We start from the raw sequence: 16,513 nt of genomic DNA on the forward strand, positions 1-16,513 counted from the left end.
TGGAGTCGGCGCATGGAGCAGTTTAGTTACGCAGTCATTTTTGTGACGCTCGTTGTTTATTCCTACGTACCAGGAGATATATCGTGGGATAGATAGAAGAGCTTGGCCCAGTATAATTTTGGGAGATAGAGCGACAAGCAAGCGACGAGATAAAATGTCTACATTTTCTCATGGTTCTATAGATGGAAGACCCGTTTCTTTTCGGTTGTCAGAACAGAGCAGCAGCATTGACTACGAGGACTTGGAGACCAAGCAGACATCATCGCTTCCCTTGAACAGCGTGATTGCCACGCTTCCCCCGGTGGAAGGTTCCGATGAGTCCACGGCCAGAATTCTATTTCTCGAACATGATAACCCGAACAACTTAGAGGTTAAGCTTAGATGCCTCGAAGTGTCGGAAATACCTGGTGCATTGTGGAAAAGTAACCAGCTTGTGCCGCCAGCGCATCTCGCCCTCCCTGCAGATGGTGATTCGAATGTGCATGTCGTGATATCCACACATTCGGGAACCCACGCAGCATCGTTGTTTTTCGAACATGCGCTAAAGCCTTTACTTTCGGCCATAAGCGTTACGGGTTACCATGTCCACAAGACTCAATCGACAAACAGCATTATTGAATTAAGCCAGGCTATTTTCTTGCCCAGGGCACAAGCCGGGACGGAGCAAACGATCATTCTACTTTCTGGGGATGGCGGGCTTGTGGATATCATCAAGGTGTTTTCGGGAGTGGATGAGAACGACAGCAGCCATGGGAAGAAGTTCGTACCACCGCGCATTTCTCTTATTCCGATGGGGACTGGGAATGCTACCGCAAATTCTACGGGATTGTTTAAGGATGCCACGTGGGGATTGTCGACCTTACTACGTGGAAAGCCACGGATGCTACCGCTGTTCCAGGCAAATTTCTCGCCTAGCTCAGCTTACCTTACTGATGAAGGACGACGGAAAGAGCCCCTAGTTAGCGAATTCGACAGGGAGAGATCCGCAGCAGAAGTCTACGGTGCAGTGGTCTTGAGTTGGGGAATGCACGCATCGTTAGTAGCGGATAGTGATACCAGCCACTATCGCAAGTTTGGTGCACAGAGATTCCAAATGGCAGCCAAAGAACTTCTCTATCCGTCCGATGGGAGTCCAACGCATCAATACTGCGGCCGTGTGACGCTCATCAAAAAGGATCCGGAATCTGGCCAAGCGAAGGAGCAAGTAATTGACAGGGAATGCCACATGTATGTCCTGGCCACGCTTGTCTCTCAGTTGGAGAAAGGGTTCACTATCTCCCCTTCATCGAAGCCGTTAGATGGACAGATGCATGTTGTTCATTTTAAACCATTAAGTCCCGATGAAGCCATGGGGCTGATGGCCAAGGCGTACCAGGGCGGGCAGCATGTGGAAGACGAACGGGTGGAGTATGATGCTGTTGAACGAGTAAGGATCCAATTTAATGAGGACGAGGAGACGTGGAGAAGGGTATGCGTGGACGGCAAGGTGGTTACTGTGGAGAAGGGTGGATGGTTGGAGGCTAAGAGGTCTGGCCGCCATCTATTGGATTTGATGGTTCCAACATTGGTGTGATTGACAAGCACACAATGTTGCTAGGGATAGTGAAGTGATCTGTATGGAGTACACCTGGTCAATGATGAAGGCTTCTTTTTTTTACGGAGTACTCCCTACATTGGGTGTCGCCGCTGCAGCCCGATTCGACAACTAACTTTATCACCTAATCAGACTAGTTACATGTAGTTTGGTTTTAAATGGGTTTGTGCAAATCTTGCTTTGGCAACCGACAGCTACTCTTGAATGAGGAGAAGCTCTTTGATCACAAGAGTAACCAACGAGACAATTCCCTAAATGTTACGTTTTCCTCACTGTGCATGTTGGCTTCTTTTACATTAGGAGGGGTGACTGATATCTAATTTGGCGCTTCCCAGGACTAATCATCCAATAAAATGAGGAATAAGAAACAGTGACAGTTAAGTGTGATTTTATTCCGTTGCTTGATTCCTCAGAGGACGTCAACAGTTGATATATTTTACTGAACATCAATGGGAATTTGGGTTTAAGATTTAGGCGATCGATAGTTATATCTCTGGAACTTAGGAAAATTTGCAAGAAAATAGCAGCATCAATCGTCATATGTTGCAAGGAAGAGGCCTAATCGCAGTCCAGCCATCCTAAGACCCTCCCGCGCTCTTATTTCAAAGATAGGTTGGTAGATGTTTTGTTTCTGTGCAAATAACAATGGGGAATACCCTACTTTTATATTCATCTGTTGCGTTGAGCGCGCCAATTAGCCACTACGAGTGGTCTCTTGTGATTGGGGTGGCAGCTTACTGCGGTCTCTTCTTATAGCAACCCGATAGTCACATCGCCCTTCACTCGAGCATACAGGTCAACCTCAGCTTCAATATCTAGTTCGATCTTGATCTTCAAGCTGCTGCTTTCGGAAGCTCTGGATTCTGGGCGGTCTCTGATGCGTGATTTCCGGAGGGTACCATTTTGCTGCGTGAGCTGCTGGTTGGTGTTATACGGGTATGCCTGTTCATGCTCGGATCCGACCTGAGATTGGACCTCGTAGGCGTCTGTGTTTGGCTCAACGCTATGGCATGCTGTAAGTAATGACGCAGAAACGGCCTCGAAAAGGAAGGGGGCTTACTTGGTGGCCATTCTGAACTGTCTCTGAGGAAGTGGTGTGGGAGGTTCTGAGTATGATTTCTTGAATAGGGATCCTTCGATTGACCTTTTTAGACGAAAGAATGCGTCCCAAAAGGTTGCAGTGACTACAAGGCTAAGAGGACGATTTCTTTTGTTGGCGATGATGATCGGTTGATCCTGATCCATTTGAGCAGAATTCGCAACTACTGTAGACTATATATACAGGAGCCCAAACAATGTATTAGGTGAGGTGTGCTCGGGAATAGGGAAACCGTGAATCAGAGATGAGACCAATATGACACCCAAATGAAGAGACGGAGTTGGGACAATGACAGCAAGGAGCGAATAGAATCAAACAGCTACCATACGTTAGTGAGGCAGGATGAGACGCAGAGTCGGTTAACGATCTGGTCCAGAACGGTGGATAAAAAGGGAGTAAAAGCTCTAGATTCAGCTTTCTCCGTTGCCTCAATCCTCAACCATCTTCTTGGTCGCTTCTACCCCCCAGGGCCACTGACAACTCACGATAACTGATAGCGGTACGGAGTATTGGGCTCGGAACGGGGGTTCCAGCTGCAGCGGGATGACGTCAGGGCGCTCCGTTGTGGCGCACGCCAAGACCTGGAGGGCATATGGGATGAAAGGAGCGTCACGTCGACCTCGACGACTGGAAGTTGCTGATCAAGATCCGAAGCGTTGCAAAGCCACTGACTCGGCCCATGAGGGAAACGTATTAGTGAATATTTGCGCGGAAATTTTTCGGGTTCGAATAACTCCCTCGAACGACTGCTAAGACAGGCGATATGCAACTTTAGACGTTGGATGAACCAGGCGTGTTTGACAATAGCGAGTTTCTCTCCTTCGAGTATTGGTTCGCTTCGATAAATATCATTACATAACATCAAGCTCTCCCATCGTCATTTTCTGGTCCACTGCATTCCCTTTCGTCTGAGGTACGCTTAAGTAAAACCAAGAGCTCCAGGGGAACGCGGAGATGGTGTTTGGTATTATAACAGCAGTTGCTGCTTGTCCCGCCATCGTGGGCACAACAGAAGCCATACGTTCCAGTCAGCGCAGCCAGAGAAGACAGGAGCATCGAAGCAGGAAAATGAACCTAATAGTTTCCTGCTCCGATCCCTCCAGAAAGAGTAAAGATGTCGATGGCTGCTTCGTGGTGTTGAGGAACCATAAGGTACGTATGGGCTACACACTCTGTGCTTGCGATTGACGCTCGCTCAACCATATCAGTTATGGATTGCATCCCGACCTTCCGATGGCGAGGCCAATGAGCCATCCGATGATGCCACTCGCTTCAAAGCCTCCCTCCACCAGTGTCATCATTTTGAAGGCTATTTCTTCCCACATCCCGAGCATAAATGGCGCAAAGGAGAGGGGTTGGTAAGCACCATAACCGCCGACCCGCCTCTTCTCAATTGGATCTATATTGATAAAGACACTTATGAAATGAAATATGGCAACAAAAAGGAATCCGAAGGGCATATGATGGGGCCATGGGATTGCACGCTTGTTGATCGACGGATGACATTCGACTGGTGGGAAGGTTTTGCAGTTGCAGAGGAGAAGGATGCGGACGGAAGAATGCTTGGATGGGCACTGTATTTTGACTGTGATGATGATGGGTTGAGGGAGAAGGTGCCCTTAGACAGAAGGGTGATGGAAGTGGAATTGATAAGACGAGAGATGAGAGTCCCACCGGTGACAGAGGAGGATGATCAGCAAAAGATCAAGACATAATTCGCATGCGGAATTGCTTTTAGAAAATCCTTCAGCCTCCGTTTTGTATGACAATTCTCCAGGATCTAGCTGTTGTCTGCTGTAGATGGAGCCGCTGAATTGAAAGGAAAGCAAGATGCGACCAACCATGGACTTTGCACTTTCTGGACACCATCCATTGCTGTCAAGATGCCAGAAAGCCAGGAAGCTAAACTATGGCCATGGCCAGGGCTGAGAACCGAGCGAGAGAGGCGAAACGAGCTGATGATTTGACCTGTTTTGTCCCGGATGTTCCGTTGAAGGTGGTGATTGGACGAAAAGGAGCTTGGACAGTGGCACTATGTGACTATACCCAAAAAGGAAAGGCCGGAATGGAACTTTTCGGTATTACGGATACAACCTTGGTCGAGGCGGAACTTGCAGGTGACCAAAGGCGTTGTTCACATGCTGCAGGGGACGCTTTGGCATCATTGCGGTCTGTGAATTTGTTCTGCTGGACTATCCTTCTTGCTGCAATCTTTCTTTGATGTGTTGTAGCTTTCTGTTCCTGAGCGCACTCACTTTTTGCGGATGACGTCCTTTCTCCTGGCAGCTGCCTTCAAGCTTTCCGCTCCGCACCCTGAAATCTTGGGCCTAGGCATGTCTACGCCTCTAACTTGTCTGAACCCCAGCCTATGAGGTCGAGAAGCGTCAATGCTCGTAACTCCGCGCACTTATCAGCTGTCTCAGACTCCAAACAAAGGACTATCCCTCACCCCAGAGAATTTTCCAACTTTTCGGACCCTTCGAGGGTGGAGTATTCCGCCAGAAGAGATTAGACGGGCAGCGGAGATGTTACTCATACACCATGTCGGGAGCGTGCGTATTGGGGAAGTTGTTCGGTGAGATTTTCCGCTTGCGGCCGCTTACATGCGGACTGATCGCGAATTCAGGGGTCATCGCTGACTTGTTTGCTTGCAATAGTTACACCCTTACGTATACCCCTTCGGCGGATCGGATACTTCCTTACCCTGCAGAATTATACGTTAAGATCAGGAATACTTCTGCAATTGCATTACGAGCGGCATATCTTCATGGACCCTATACTATCCACACATCCTGTTATCCGTCCACATTCGATCCTCATAACAAATTTGACAACCATCAGACGGATGGGATTCCACAGTTTGAGCCCCACCTCCAGCCGGGAGCAGCCTGGGATGCCACAATACCTGTGCCCGAGCGTGTTCGCAATGTAGCTCCCGCCAGACCTGGGGATTCCAGGTCACCAGACCAGAAAAGCATTTCTTGGATTGTCGAAATTTCCTCCCAGGTCGTGTTTTCGAATACCGCAAGCGTGACTTTTGAAGTGCTGGTCGGTCGTGATGCGAAATCCACTGAGCTGGGTGCTGCAAGCATCGCTGATTTACCCGCGCCGGGGAATCTTCGCGATCACAAACGGAGCCTAAAAGAAGGTAAAAGGGGACGCGCAGAGACGGTTAAAGGGGTGTATTCTGAATCCGTGAAGCTGAAGGTCGACGACACAGCGACTTTGTGGACCTCTCCCCGGTTTCCTTCTTTAGCAGATACAGATGCGCCGGAGAATCTCGGAACCGAGCATACGCACAATGCAAATCTGAACCCTTCGTCAAATACACCGAAGGGTCCCCATGGGATAATCACGAGAGCCAGGACACAGAAAAAGGTCCATTTTGTTGTCCTGACGCACGGCCTTCATAGTAATCTTGGTGCGGACATGTTGTTCATGAAAGAGAGCATAGATGCTGCTGCATCGCGGGCGCGCGAGGATCGAAAAAAGGCTAAACAGGAGAAAAGGAGGAACGCGGAGTCTTCCGCACAAATCCGCTCCGAAGAAAGCGGCAGTGATGACGAGGAAGAGGTCATTGTGAGAGGTTTTCCTGGCAATGCTGCACGGACAGAGAGAGGTATACAATATCTCGGGAAGCGGCTGGCCAAGTATGTCCTTTTGATGACATATCCTGATCAGCCATACCTTCCTATCAAACAGACGCGAAAGATGTCTCTCAGCCAAACGTTCGGCCTTAGTAAGGGTTCCGAGAGCCCAAAAGCCCATGCGTCTCACTCTGGAAGCACGATCTATCGCCGGGAGCCCGAACACAAGGATTTCGCATATCGAATAACAAGTATTAGCTTCATTGGTCATTCTCTTGGCGGCCTTGTTCAGACATATGCCATTGCTTATATTCAGAAACACTCCCCCGAATTCTTCGATATCATCAAACCGGTAAATTTCGTTGCACTGGCGTCCCCTTTCCTTGGACTCAGTAATGAGAACCCGATTTATGTCAAATTTGCTCTCGACTTTGGCCTCGTTGGTCGGACTGGGCAGGACCTTGGGCTATCGTGGAGTGCCCCATCGAAAATGCGAAGTGGCTGGGAAGCGATGATTGGAGGCCTGGGCAACGACGCAAATAAATCTCAGCGCAACCCAGATCCCGGGGCAAAGCCTCTCTTGAGAATTTTACCAAGTGGGCCAGCTCACCAGGTGTTGAAGAAGTTTAAGAACCGCACACTGTATTGCAATGTTGTCAATGATGGAATTGTTCCCCTGCGGACGTCTTGCTTATTGTTTCTGGACTGGAGAGGCCTGGATAGAGTGGAAAAGGCTAGAAGGGAAAACGGACTTGTTGGAACTGTAGCAGAATGGGGCTGGGCCGCGCTCACTGGTAGCTCTTCAAGCCAGCTGCGGTCTGGTCGTGCTGCCACAATTCCCGTCAATCAACACGTTCAAAGGGAGCTAGAGACCACCCCAAGTTCATCACAGCCCGATTCCAATTCTGACGATCAACGCCTTGAAACTACCCCTGAGCTTCCCGCGCCTAGTCAGTTCTTGAGTACTCAACAACTCCAGCAAGCAGATGGGCCACAGCCAGGAGCAAAATCCAACAAATCAGCATCGGCTCCTTCATCGCCCAATCCATTTAATGCCTTGATATCTTTTTTCAAGTTTCAGAAAGCTTCTCGAGAAACCAAGGCGACTAAGATTTATAGACGAAGCCAAACAATCCGAGCTACGCCTCCAGAAGACGCTGGCTCAGGGGCCTCAACCACACCAGCACAACCCCACAAACCCGGTAGGGCTCGCGGGGACTCGTTGTATGAGGATGGAGGGCTTTATGCTCCTCCAAAAACAACGTTATTTGAAGCGGCCGGGGACGTGATCAGCCCGCCCTTACCATCGTTAGGATACATTCTTGACCCCTCCTCTCGCCCAAGAACAATTTTCCACGACCGTGTCTACCATCCCGAAGACATTCCTCCGCCGCCACCCGCCAAGCCTCGGTCTATGTTCCGTACTTCGAGCTCCAACAGTAATATTAATGGCGCCGATGGTGGGACTGAGGTACCTCAACTTGGGACCAATTCGCAAGGATCTGGGATGAAAGTCGAAGAAAAGATCGCGAGAGCATACCATCGCGAAGTATCATGGCGTAAGGTTCTAGTACGATTAGAACCCGATGCCCATAACAATATCATCGTCCGACGCATGTTTGCAAATGCATATGGGTGGCCAGTAGTAAAACATCTCGTGGACACTCACTTTGCGTATACACAAGCTGCAACAACTGCAGATGACAAGGTGCGTAGCGAAGAAAGGGCATTGCCACTCAGTGCCACTGCTAGCGAGCACGGCGAAGAGGTTCGAGGTCAAACGGATAAACCCACCGATGTCCCGCGCCCGTGTTTCTGTCCCACACCCAATCGGGATATTAAGGATGATGATACGACGAACGCCAGCAGCGAGGAAAATGATACTGTTCCCGAAATGATTGCGCACTCACGCCTAAATAGCCCGAGAATAGGGAGTCCGAGAATGTGCTCCAGCCCTGTTCCCATGGAGGATGCCGACGAAGGATCCCACCGACCAGTTATTGCTTCTAGGGCCTCTTCGCTGCACTCAAAATTGTCGAGACAAAGCTCAGCGCAATGGACAGATAGGTACCTTGAAGACGGCGATGATGATGACTCTGATGAGGCGGAAATGTATGACGAGTTGAGAGGGAATGTCAGAAGACGAAGTTTGAGTAGTAGGAGCGATATTGCGGATAGTACCCTAGGAAATGCGAGTACGACAACCAAAGGTTAGGATGGAAGGATGGACAAGTGAGAAGCAAGACCAACTGGTTGAGATTAGATATATATACCCCTTTGAATTTCATTTTACGTATCTCCGACTACCATACGGGGTTTACGCTGCAGTAATACCCTTGTTCTGTTTTCTGCGCCTTGGATTCCACACCTACGCGCCTATACACACATCACATGCCCTTTACATAGAGAAGTTTGTTTCTATGTTTAGATCACTGAAATAATTTATTGAATTCGATTCCACAAGGTTCAGCTACGCTCGGAATGGAGTCTTGGTGTCTGTGACCAGCGGGTTAATAGAAAGAAATTAATTATTTCTTAATGGCGGTTTGGATTACCACTCTCGCATTTTAGCTAGATTCTAGGCTTGTATGCATTTTAATCAACAAATACTCGCCTATGAACTTCGAAGGGGGTTCCCCATAGGATATGAAAGAAAAGTATTCAAATAAGAGATAGGTCGCCGGGATATAGAGCATTTCGATACTGGAAACTGAATCATAATCGATAAATAAGTAAAACAAGGGAGAAAAAGAAGCTACGGAACTTAGTAGTTATAAAACATGGTATAGTAATAATTTAAAAGAGGTTGGTTTGGGCAGGCCCCCTGCAAAGATGTCGACGTAGAATGGATCTTATAAATACCTCCAAATATGGCGTGCATGCCATTCACTTCAGGTCATTATCTCATGTCGTTCAATCATGGTTAAAAAAAAACAAATAAATAAATCGTGGGTCAGGAAACAGGGTAGATTCCGGAAGGCCGGAAAAGCAGGATCAGTCGGAGATAGAAACGCCATGGATCGTTTAGATTCAAATTTCATTCCCTCCATCTCGATCGATTGAAGGGGATCGGGTGTCAAAGAATTTACCGGAAGGAAGGATATCGTGGCTAAGTGCGAAGAGGGCTGTTATCGGGGGAGCATGCCGAGGCCTAGTCTCCACTGTTGAGCTCGCGATGAGCTTGAAGGCATATCACGAGCAGTGGCTTGCTTGCGCCGTCGACGACGTCGAGCGGAATCGGGTGGCTGGGTTCGCATTCTAGGCGAACGTGGCACCTGATCTGGAGGCATCATGGGAGGATCGTCGGGTGGAAGATCAGTTCGAGTTATCCGGTCTTCTGGTGGAGGTGGGGTGTGGGTACCGGCAAATCTGCTGGGAAGATAGAAATCATCGTATATTGGAGGGAATGCGTCGTTCACGTCGGCAGGGTCAATATTAGTTGTGTACCTGTTGTTTGGGGAGTAGTCATAAGTGCTCCCGTCATCGTCGTCATCAAGACCGAGAACTTGCTGCAATCTTCTAGCAAGGACTTCATCTTGTCGCTCCTGCGCACGTCGCATGTCGAGCTCCTGCTGGTATCGAATAGGCGCTCGAACGTCTTCATTCCCTTGCTCATCCATCATCCTTCCCTGAGGGATATCCGGATAGGCCCCACCCCCAGGAGTATGATAATTAAACCACGGACAGTCGCATGTTTTCCACTTCGAGCCGCAAATTATGCAGAATTCAGCTGTGCAGCGGCATGTCATGTGGTTGCAGCCTTCTTTTAATTCCACCATCGCAGAACAGTTGTAACAACGCTTCCATCCAGACTCCTGGGCTATTTCATTGAACCTCTTCGTATCTTCGTCGTTCGGACAGTCCTTGGAACGATGCATTTTGCGGTTGCAGAGCACACAAACTTTGGTTTTGCATTTGCTGCATTTGCCGTATTTGCGCCCACAAGTAGGCCCATTGCTAGTATCTAGCTGGATGTTTTTTGGTTTTATCCATTCTCCACAGCCACGGGCCGGGCAGTATAGTCGGTTTTTGGTGGTATATTCCTGGTACTTTCGATTCCACGTATTTTTAAATTTTGAATCGAAAAGCCTATCAACGTGTTTAAGCGGAATATGATCGTCCGTACAGCATCGAGGAGGCATATGCTGTGGATCAGACACGGACATGGTAAAGATACGCTTGAGACACTTGTTGCACATGCGGTGTGAGCAGGCAAGTTTGGCGGACTTGCTGATAGGAACATCGTCAGACAAGCATGTCAGGCAAGTGATTCTACGGGCGCGTCAGTTTATTCGGACTCAAATGATAGAGAAATGCACGCACTTCTTTTCAACTGGAGGATGCGGATTGCCGAACAAGCTGCCTAGAAACCTGTAGTTCGAGTTACGCTTCCCTTCTACACTAGGTGGTTGCTTCAATGATGTGTTTTTCGAAGCTTCCTTCGTCTTTTGAGAACCGGGAGTAGGGTTATTAGAGGAGGTTTTTTTCTCCTTCGAGGAAGACGGGGGTTTTGTAGAGGACGTAGAGTGCCGATGGACAGACGCCGGTCTAGAACACACATATCAGCGTTATTCCGTGTAGAGGCACAAAACTTTATGCTGTATTGATTGACGCGCATACCTGGTCTTCGGAGTCTGCGACGCGCGCTGGGTTTTGGTTTCTGACGTAGTTCCTACACGGCTCCTTTCCGGAGTGCTGCCGGTGGCCGTGGTGCTCCTGCGGTGCCTGCGTTCTGCGCCTCCATGCATTTTGGATCGCGAGTCAGGGAGTTCCACCTCTCTTCCAGATCTTGTTCCTGATCGCGACTTTGTCCCTTCACTTTTATGATCCTCATCTTCCACAGCTCGGCTTTTGCGACTGTAATTTCTGTCCTCAGTATCTCTATAACGCCTACGCCTGCGATGTCGCGAATCCGACGCAGGTAAACTAATCTGAGACGCGGAATGCGAAGTCGTTGGCATTCTCCTCGGGGTTAATGCGACCTGCGTACGGAGTAAATTCGAGGTGAATACGGCGATCGAAGCGAAACTGTCGAGTAACTATATCAGGCAAGATTTGGCCGCGGGTTTGGGGCCGGATATTGCAATCATGTATGAGCAGTTCCCTTAGCCTACGCGATACAGCAAGGCTGCAGGTCGACAGAAATAAACCTCAACCACTGCCGACCCTCCATGATGGCTTGGAGGAATGAAAAGTCGATGTGTTCGCTTCGATTGGTAGGTATTTCGTTACTCCTTTCACTCCCTCAAATTCTTGTTTCTCTCGGTTTTGTCTTCACCGCAGATCGTGGCAGTTCTCGTTCCAGTTTCTTCGAAGGGTGTACTTATGAACCGGTTCACATGCAGCCGGTGCAGGGTTTGTGAAGTAGCCTCGTCTTCACCACGGCCAACTGTGCACAAAACAGTGACAGGCTAGAGATCAGCCGGCCGATGGATCTCCTATTGGTTACGACTAGCAATGCTTGGGCTTCTTTGCTTGTGTCTTTGCGTTGCCCACCATCTTCTGAGGGTTGGACACGGAAAACCAACAGTAACCAGCCAGCTGGCGGAGCTAAGATCCCTGGAAAATGGACTCCCTGAGCAGACAGCCTGATAGGCAAAGAATATGAGGGGTAATAGTCGCTGACCAGGCCGTAGTTTTGCGAGGCGGATTCGGCGAGAGCCCTTGCATGGATGGTTGAAATGGTGAGGCTGCTGTGGTCGCTCACACTAAGAAAAATTAAGAAGCTTAGGATTCAACCGCCGCCGTTATTATTGGACCTTTGATCACTGCAGTGCCGGAAATTCATTGGATGATGAAGGAGCTTCGCCGCGGATCAGATGCAGCGCCTCAAGTCCATGGGACTTGGTTGATTTACGGCATTGCCCCCGGCTTTAACATTACTAGTCATTCAACTTCATTCGTAAAGACAGGCAACCCAAGCTCAAACTGTCTGGGATTTGAGCAACGGGTTTCAAGAACGGAGCAATCTATCCAGGCAATTGGTTAACAAGTCTATTATTGCTTTTATTTGACATCATACTCTATGGATTTTATTACATGCGTAAATTGAGGGTCGAGTCACTACCGCCATCATTTCAAGAAATATATAAGTCGATTGAACTGCCCAGGGAGGCCGTCTCATGCGATTTCAGTCAATAACCACAGCCGATTTACTGGCCATAATCGAACTTCCCCTTGATTTGACCCCAGAACTCCTCCACGATCTCCTTCTGTCCTTCCCCATTCTTAGATGCGCGGATGGCCAAGTAGCGTCTTCCATCAACCGCTGCATTCCACCCGCCGGGATTGCCATCAACCATGATGCCGCCAGCTTCTGTGAGAATGACCCATCCAGCACATACGTCCCATGCCCAGCATCCTCCTTCCCAGTAAAGATCCATGTAGCCCGAAGCAACAGCGCACAGATTCAACGCGGCCGATCCCATGCTTCGCATCGAATGGACCATCGCCCCGCCTTCTTCCCGCGCCTTTCCGAGGGTCTCAAAGGTACGAATCTTCGTCTCCCAGTTGGTGCCGTGACGGTCAGATCCCCATTCCACGCCCACCAGAGCGCTAGACAGGCCCTTCAATGGCTCTATATTGTCTCCTTTCAGCGGCAACTTGGTTGTGCGGTTCAAAAAGGCTCCTTTTCCGCGGATGGCGCTATACAACGTTTTCGTAAAGGGATTGAAAACAACGCCGACAACTGGCTTCTTTTCAATCGCGAACCCAAGTGAAATACATGCGTTGGGAAAATTGTGGACAAAATTGACTGTGCCATCGATGGGATCGACGATGAATGTGGGCGCGTTGGTCAAGCGCATGCCGGGCTGATAGGTCTCTTCACCCATAAATCTGGATAATCATAGCGGGTACTCATGTCAACTTACTGCGCTCTTAGCCAGAGAAACGGGTAGGCAGCAAGCATACTCATAGTCAGGATATTTACTTCTTAACGCCTTGGAGACCATCTGCTCAACAGCACGGTCCGTTTCTGTGACGAGGTCGGAGCCTATAGCTACTGTTAGCATTCAAGGCCCAAACCCATCTTCATATGCAGTACACACTGTTCTTCTTTGACCCGACTGTGTTGACCAAGGGCTTTGCGCCTGTGATCATCTCCCCGGCTTGCTTCGCCAATTCGATAAAGCAATCATGGATCTCTTGAAGATTAGGAGAGATACTGGTACTAGTCGTCATTGTTATGTTTGATAACTTTCAAATCGCACTCTTCACGTCCTTTCTGTTTGAGGTTTAGAGCGAAGAAAGACAGGAAGGGGAAAAGAGGTCAAAGTGTCCAAGAGAGATAAATAACCAGAAGTGAATTCAAATTGGTTCAAGAAAAGATCCCAATTGTCATAAAAAAAGGTAGGGACGAAAGCACTTTTTATATGAACCCCCGGTCTATGGAGGTGAAGCCAATCAAAGCCACTAAATAACTACAAAAGTAAGGTTGATTAACCATGCAGGTGCCAATGCACTATGTCGTCAGCCTGCAATGATTCTATTGTGAATGAAAGCAAAAGAGAGTAGAAGGATGCGGTGAAGCAGAAAATGCAGTCAGCTACACGACAAGAAGAGATTCATTAGAGATTTCTTTGATGAGAGGTGAGTCTCGAAATGTTTCTCAGGATTGGTTTGATTTCTTGGCGGTGAACATCGTGCGATTGATCATCCTTCTCTTAGGGCACCATGAACGAGGTCTTCCCTGCACAACATGTGCCGGTTACATCTCCAGTCCCGCGACCTGGTGGCCTGTTCATTATTTGCAGGCCTGTACTCCGTAATCATGGAAGATAGTGGTTAGTGCCCGGCTCTGAGCAGTTGGATTCTCAAACTATGTAACCTTATTTTAAATAACGTGTCCTTCAGCAGTGGCTAGCTGGCAGACTAGTTGCAGAGGAGCTGTGCCCCCCAGGGACACGGAAAAAGGGAAAATTCAAGTCAACTTCTAAAATCATGCCTTGTCAAGTCCCTCTGGCTTGGCAAAATTCTATTCGCACGAGGAACCCATGCACAAGCAGACCTAATTAGCTTTAACATCCTGAGCATGAAGTGACTATTTCCTTGTCTCCGGACTACGGAGCACAATCTATATGTAGAAAAGTAACTGCCAAGAGCGCGAGGTTTTTCACGATGGAGATCACCTCCAAGGTCCCTGAGATCCGAGGAACAGGACGGGGCTGTTGAGGTTGCAATGATATTTAGCTTCAGCCACACGCGACAAAGTCAGGACAACAGGGACCAGAATACATTCAGCAGCAGAGTGAAACTGTCACAGAAATTGCAAGAGCAGGATTCTCCTTGAAAAGATAAATATCCCGAAAATACAACAGGCAATGAAAGTACGGAGTAACATATTTAGAATAAAACGGTCCGTCTCACACTATCCAGGCGGCTTCTGGCCGTGGACACTAACCCTGCATTAGCGTGTCAGCGAAAAGGTGATCCATTAAGTGGAAAAAGACAGAGGCCAGAAAATCTCACACATTGAAATACGCACGGACTTTGCTATCCTGAAGCCCGATTTTCATTTCAGCAAGAAAAAGCTTTACCTCGTCAACTGACCACTGTTTTCAGCATACCAAATTAGTCGCTGACGACATCTTGCTATGCAGGCAGTGCGCACCTTCAACACCCTCGTCAGAAGAGCCATTGCCCAGCCCTCGATGCCCTGGTCACACTGGAGCAGATTCCACTCTCCAAGTTCTTTCATATGCTTATCGCTACTCCATGTCCCGACGGGAAGCTTAAATCTCACTTCAGTCACGTTCTGGAAGCCCGCCTTTTCCATGTATCCTTTGGCGAGTTCCGCGATACGGAACGTCTTCCCTGTCATTTCCCCCATTCTGATGAACAGCTTAGACCAGACACTGAGAATATGGTGGTCCTTTAAGTTTCTTTCGTCGGACTGAAACTGGACGGACATCTCCAGTTGATCAAACCAACCTCCGGGTTTCAAATGCCTAGCCATGATAAGATTAGAAGGAGGCGCAAATGGATTCTAAGCCGGGTTGTCCGTACGAAAGGGTTCTCTGGTAGAACGCTGGCCAATCCCCAACGGAGCCATACAAAGTGCGGACATGAATCAAGTCAAAATGGTCTTGCGGGAACGTCCATTCAAGCGTTGCATCCTCGATCTCGAATCTAACATTTGGCGGAACGAAGGCCGGTTGTATGGGTGATAAATCGGTACCAATAACTTCGGCTGAAGGATATTCGTCGGCAAAGTCGCTAAAAATGAATTGTCAGGGCCGCGATTACTTTCCTTGAAAACAAATCTGCGTATACTTGCATTGCCCACTATTGAGACATACGTTAATGTATTGTACGGCACATATGTCAAAGCAGCATGAACGTACCACTCCAGTGCCGGTTCCAACATCGAGAACTCTCTATCTTGAACGTCAGCGCATGTTCAAGATTACAAACAACCTATAACTCGCTCACTTCGATGTCACGATCAACCGGTGCGAGAAGGAGCCTACCGTTCAGCATTAAGCGGAATATACGATGCCTATACTCCTAGTTAACTAGCCTTCTGTATATGTGTGCATACGCCACTAGTGGGGATTTGTACGCGAGCACGAGCTGTTCATTCTGTTGCTGATCGTTCGGTGCCCTAGAATCGGACGAACGGTCAGACAGCATAGATGTTTCCTTGAAGCCCCCCCATCATACCAGTATGCACCATTATTATAACCATGGTACCTTCGGCCATTTTCGAAGTGATCCTCAAATAATTCCAAACACAATGATGTCGTATCGCTCGCGCTTTATCGACCGCACAACAGTCCATGTTAATCACGGTACGATCTATGCTGTGCACAATGTTTTCTTACCAGTCCCCATAATCTGAGAACCCACAACAATCGGGGTCCTATTCTCCCTCCAGCTGTTAGCTAATCCCAGTCAGATTAAACTGCCTGCGTTAGGGGAAACCGTACGACGGGAATCCTAACTAAGCCAGAGGCTTGCGCGTGAGGTGCTGAACCTGAACCTGAACCTGAACCAGCCATTCCGACATCGACGCAAGATAGAAGGAGAAGGGAGGAGGCAAAAAGGAAAATATTTAAAGAGAGGGGCGGGAGGCGTTAGCTGTAAATAAAGACCGTACCACCAAATGGCATTTGATATCTCATATTCATTGTCATTCGGGGCAATGATTAGCCCTCCAATCGGGTCCTGATGTCCCTTGCGCAAGGGCGCACCAGTCAGGATGCATCATGCATGGCTGACCGCCCAAACACT

The 16,513-nt window shown here is 48.7% G+C and overlaps 7 protein-coding genes across 7 annotated transcripts; 3 read left to right on the forward strand and 4 right to left on the reverse strand.

Moving 5' to 3' along the window:
• Nucleotides 1–94: 94 nt before the first annotated feature.
• Nucleotides 95–1,835, forward strand: CIMG_08491 (uncharacterized protein). The gene has a single exon (XM_001241327.2). It carries the CDS (start codon nt 155–157, stop codon nt 1,571–1,573), a length of 1,419 nt encoding a protein of 472 aa, XP_001241328.1. The 5' UTR covers nt 95–154; the 3' UTR covers nt 1,574–1,835.
• Nucleotides 1,836–2,123: 288 nt separating this feature from the next.
• On the reverse strand, nt 2,124–2,665 carry CIMG_08490 (uncharacterized protein; the record flags this gene model as incomplete). The annotated part of the gene is made up of 3 exons (XM_001241326.1): nt 2,124–2,267; nt 2,366–2,597; nt 2,655–2,665. The coding sequence occupies 3 exons, from the start codon at nt 2,663–2,665 to the stop codon at nt 2,124–2,126; spliced, it is 387 nt and encodes a 128-aa protein (XP_001241327.1).
• A 670-nt stretch (nt 2,666–3,335) lies between these two features.
• CIMG_08489 (uncharacterized protein) lies at nt 3,336–4,408 on the forward strand (the record flags this gene model as incomplete). The annotated part of the gene is made up of 2 exons (XM_001241325.2): nt 3,336–3,845; nt 3,902–4,408. The coding sequence occupies exons 1-2, from the start codon at nt 3,648–3,650 to the stop codon at nt 4,406–4,408; spliced, it is 705 nt and encodes a 234-aa protein (XP_001241326.2). The 5' UTR covers nt 3,336–3,647.
• A 434-nt stretch (nt 4,409–4,842) lies between these two features.
• On the forward strand, nt 4,843–8,586 carry CIMG_08488 (lipase/serine esterase). Its single transcript, XM_001241324.2, has 2 exons — nt 4,843–5,268; nt 5,351–8,586. The coding sequence occupies exons 1-2, from the start codon at nt 5,081–5,083 to the stop codon at nt 8,493–8,495; spliced, it is 3,333 nt and encodes a 1,110-aa protein (XP_001241325.2). The 5' UTR covers nt 4,843–5,080; the 3' UTR covers nt 8,496–8,586.
• Nucleotides 8,587–8,828: 242 nt separating this feature from the next.
• Nucleotides 8,829–11,241, reverse strand: CIMG_08487 (uncharacterized protein; the record flags this gene model as incomplete). Its single annotated transcript, XM_001241323.2, has 3 exons — nt 8,829–10,552; nt 10,604–10,828; nt 10,901–11,241. 3 exons carry the CDS (start codon nt 11,239–11,241, stop codon nt 9,409–9,411), a joined length of 1,710 nt encoding a protein of 569 aa, XP_001241324.2. The 3' UTR covers nt 8,829–9,408.
• A 1,011-nt stretch (nt 11,242–12,252) lies between these two features.
• CIMG_08486 (inositol monophosphatase) lies at nt 12,253–14,028 on the reverse strand. The gene is made up of 3 exons (XM_001241322.2): nt 13,330–14,028; nt 13,193–13,274; nt 12,253–13,117 (listed from the first exon to the last, which is right to left on the reverse strand). Exons 1-3 carry the CDS (start codon nt 13,460–13,462, stop codon nt 12,433–12,435), a joined length of 900 nt encoding a protein of 299 aa, XP_001241323.1. The 5' UTR covers nt 13,463–14,028; the 3' UTR covers nt 12,253–12,432.
• Nucleotides 14,029–14,745: 717 nt separating this feature from the next.
• CIMG_08485 (methyltransferase) lies at nt 14,746–16,281 on the reverse strand (the record flags this gene model as incomplete). The annotated part of the gene is made up of 9 exons (XM_001241321.2): nt 14,746–14,832; nt 14,892–15,228; nt 15,287–15,496; nt 15,580–15,657; nt 15,705–15,746; nt 15,822–15,884; nt 15,944–16,036; nt 16,105–16,142; nt 16,210–16,281. 9 exons carry the CDS (start codon nt 16,279–16,281, stop codon nt 14,746–14,748), a joined length of 1,020 nt encoding a protein of 339 aa, XP_001241322.2.
• Nucleotides 16,282–16,513: the final 232 nt, after the last annotated feature.

Source organism: Coccidioides immitis (assembly GCF_000149335.2).
Source record: "Coccidioides immitis RS genomic scaffold supercont3.3, whole genome shotgun sequence".
Taxonomy (NCBI): domain Eukaryota; kingdom Fungi; phylum Ascomycota; class Eurotiomycetes; order Onygenales; family Onygenaceae; genus Coccidioides; species Coccidioides immitis.

Bases quoted from the DNA above. Each gene is read 5' to 3' on its own strand.
- CIMG_08491 (XM_001241327.2), top strand. From the start codon at position 155: ATGTCTACATTTTCTCATGGTTCTATAGATGGAAGACCCGTTTCTTTT.
- CIMG_08488 (XM_001241324.2), top strand. From the start codon at position 5,081: ATGCTCGTAACTCCGCGCACTTATCAGCTGTCTCAGACTCCAAACAAA. The intron at 5,269-5,350 runs GTGAGATTTTCC...TGCTTGCAATAG, and splicing joins CGTATTGGGGAAGTTGTTCG to TTACACCCTTACGTATACCC.
- CIMG_08486 (XM_001241322.2), bottom strand. From the start codon at position 13,462: ATGACGACTAGTACCAGTATCTCTCCTAATCTTCAAGAGATCCATGAT. The intron at 13,275-13,329 runs GTGTGTACTGCA...CAGTAGCTATAG, and splicing joins AGTCGGGTCAAAGAAGAACA to GCTCCGACCTCGTCACAGAA. The intron at 13,118-13,192 runs GTATGCTTGCTG...ATGATTATCCAG, and splicing joins AGTAAATATCCTGACTATGA to ATTTATGGGTGAAGAGACCT.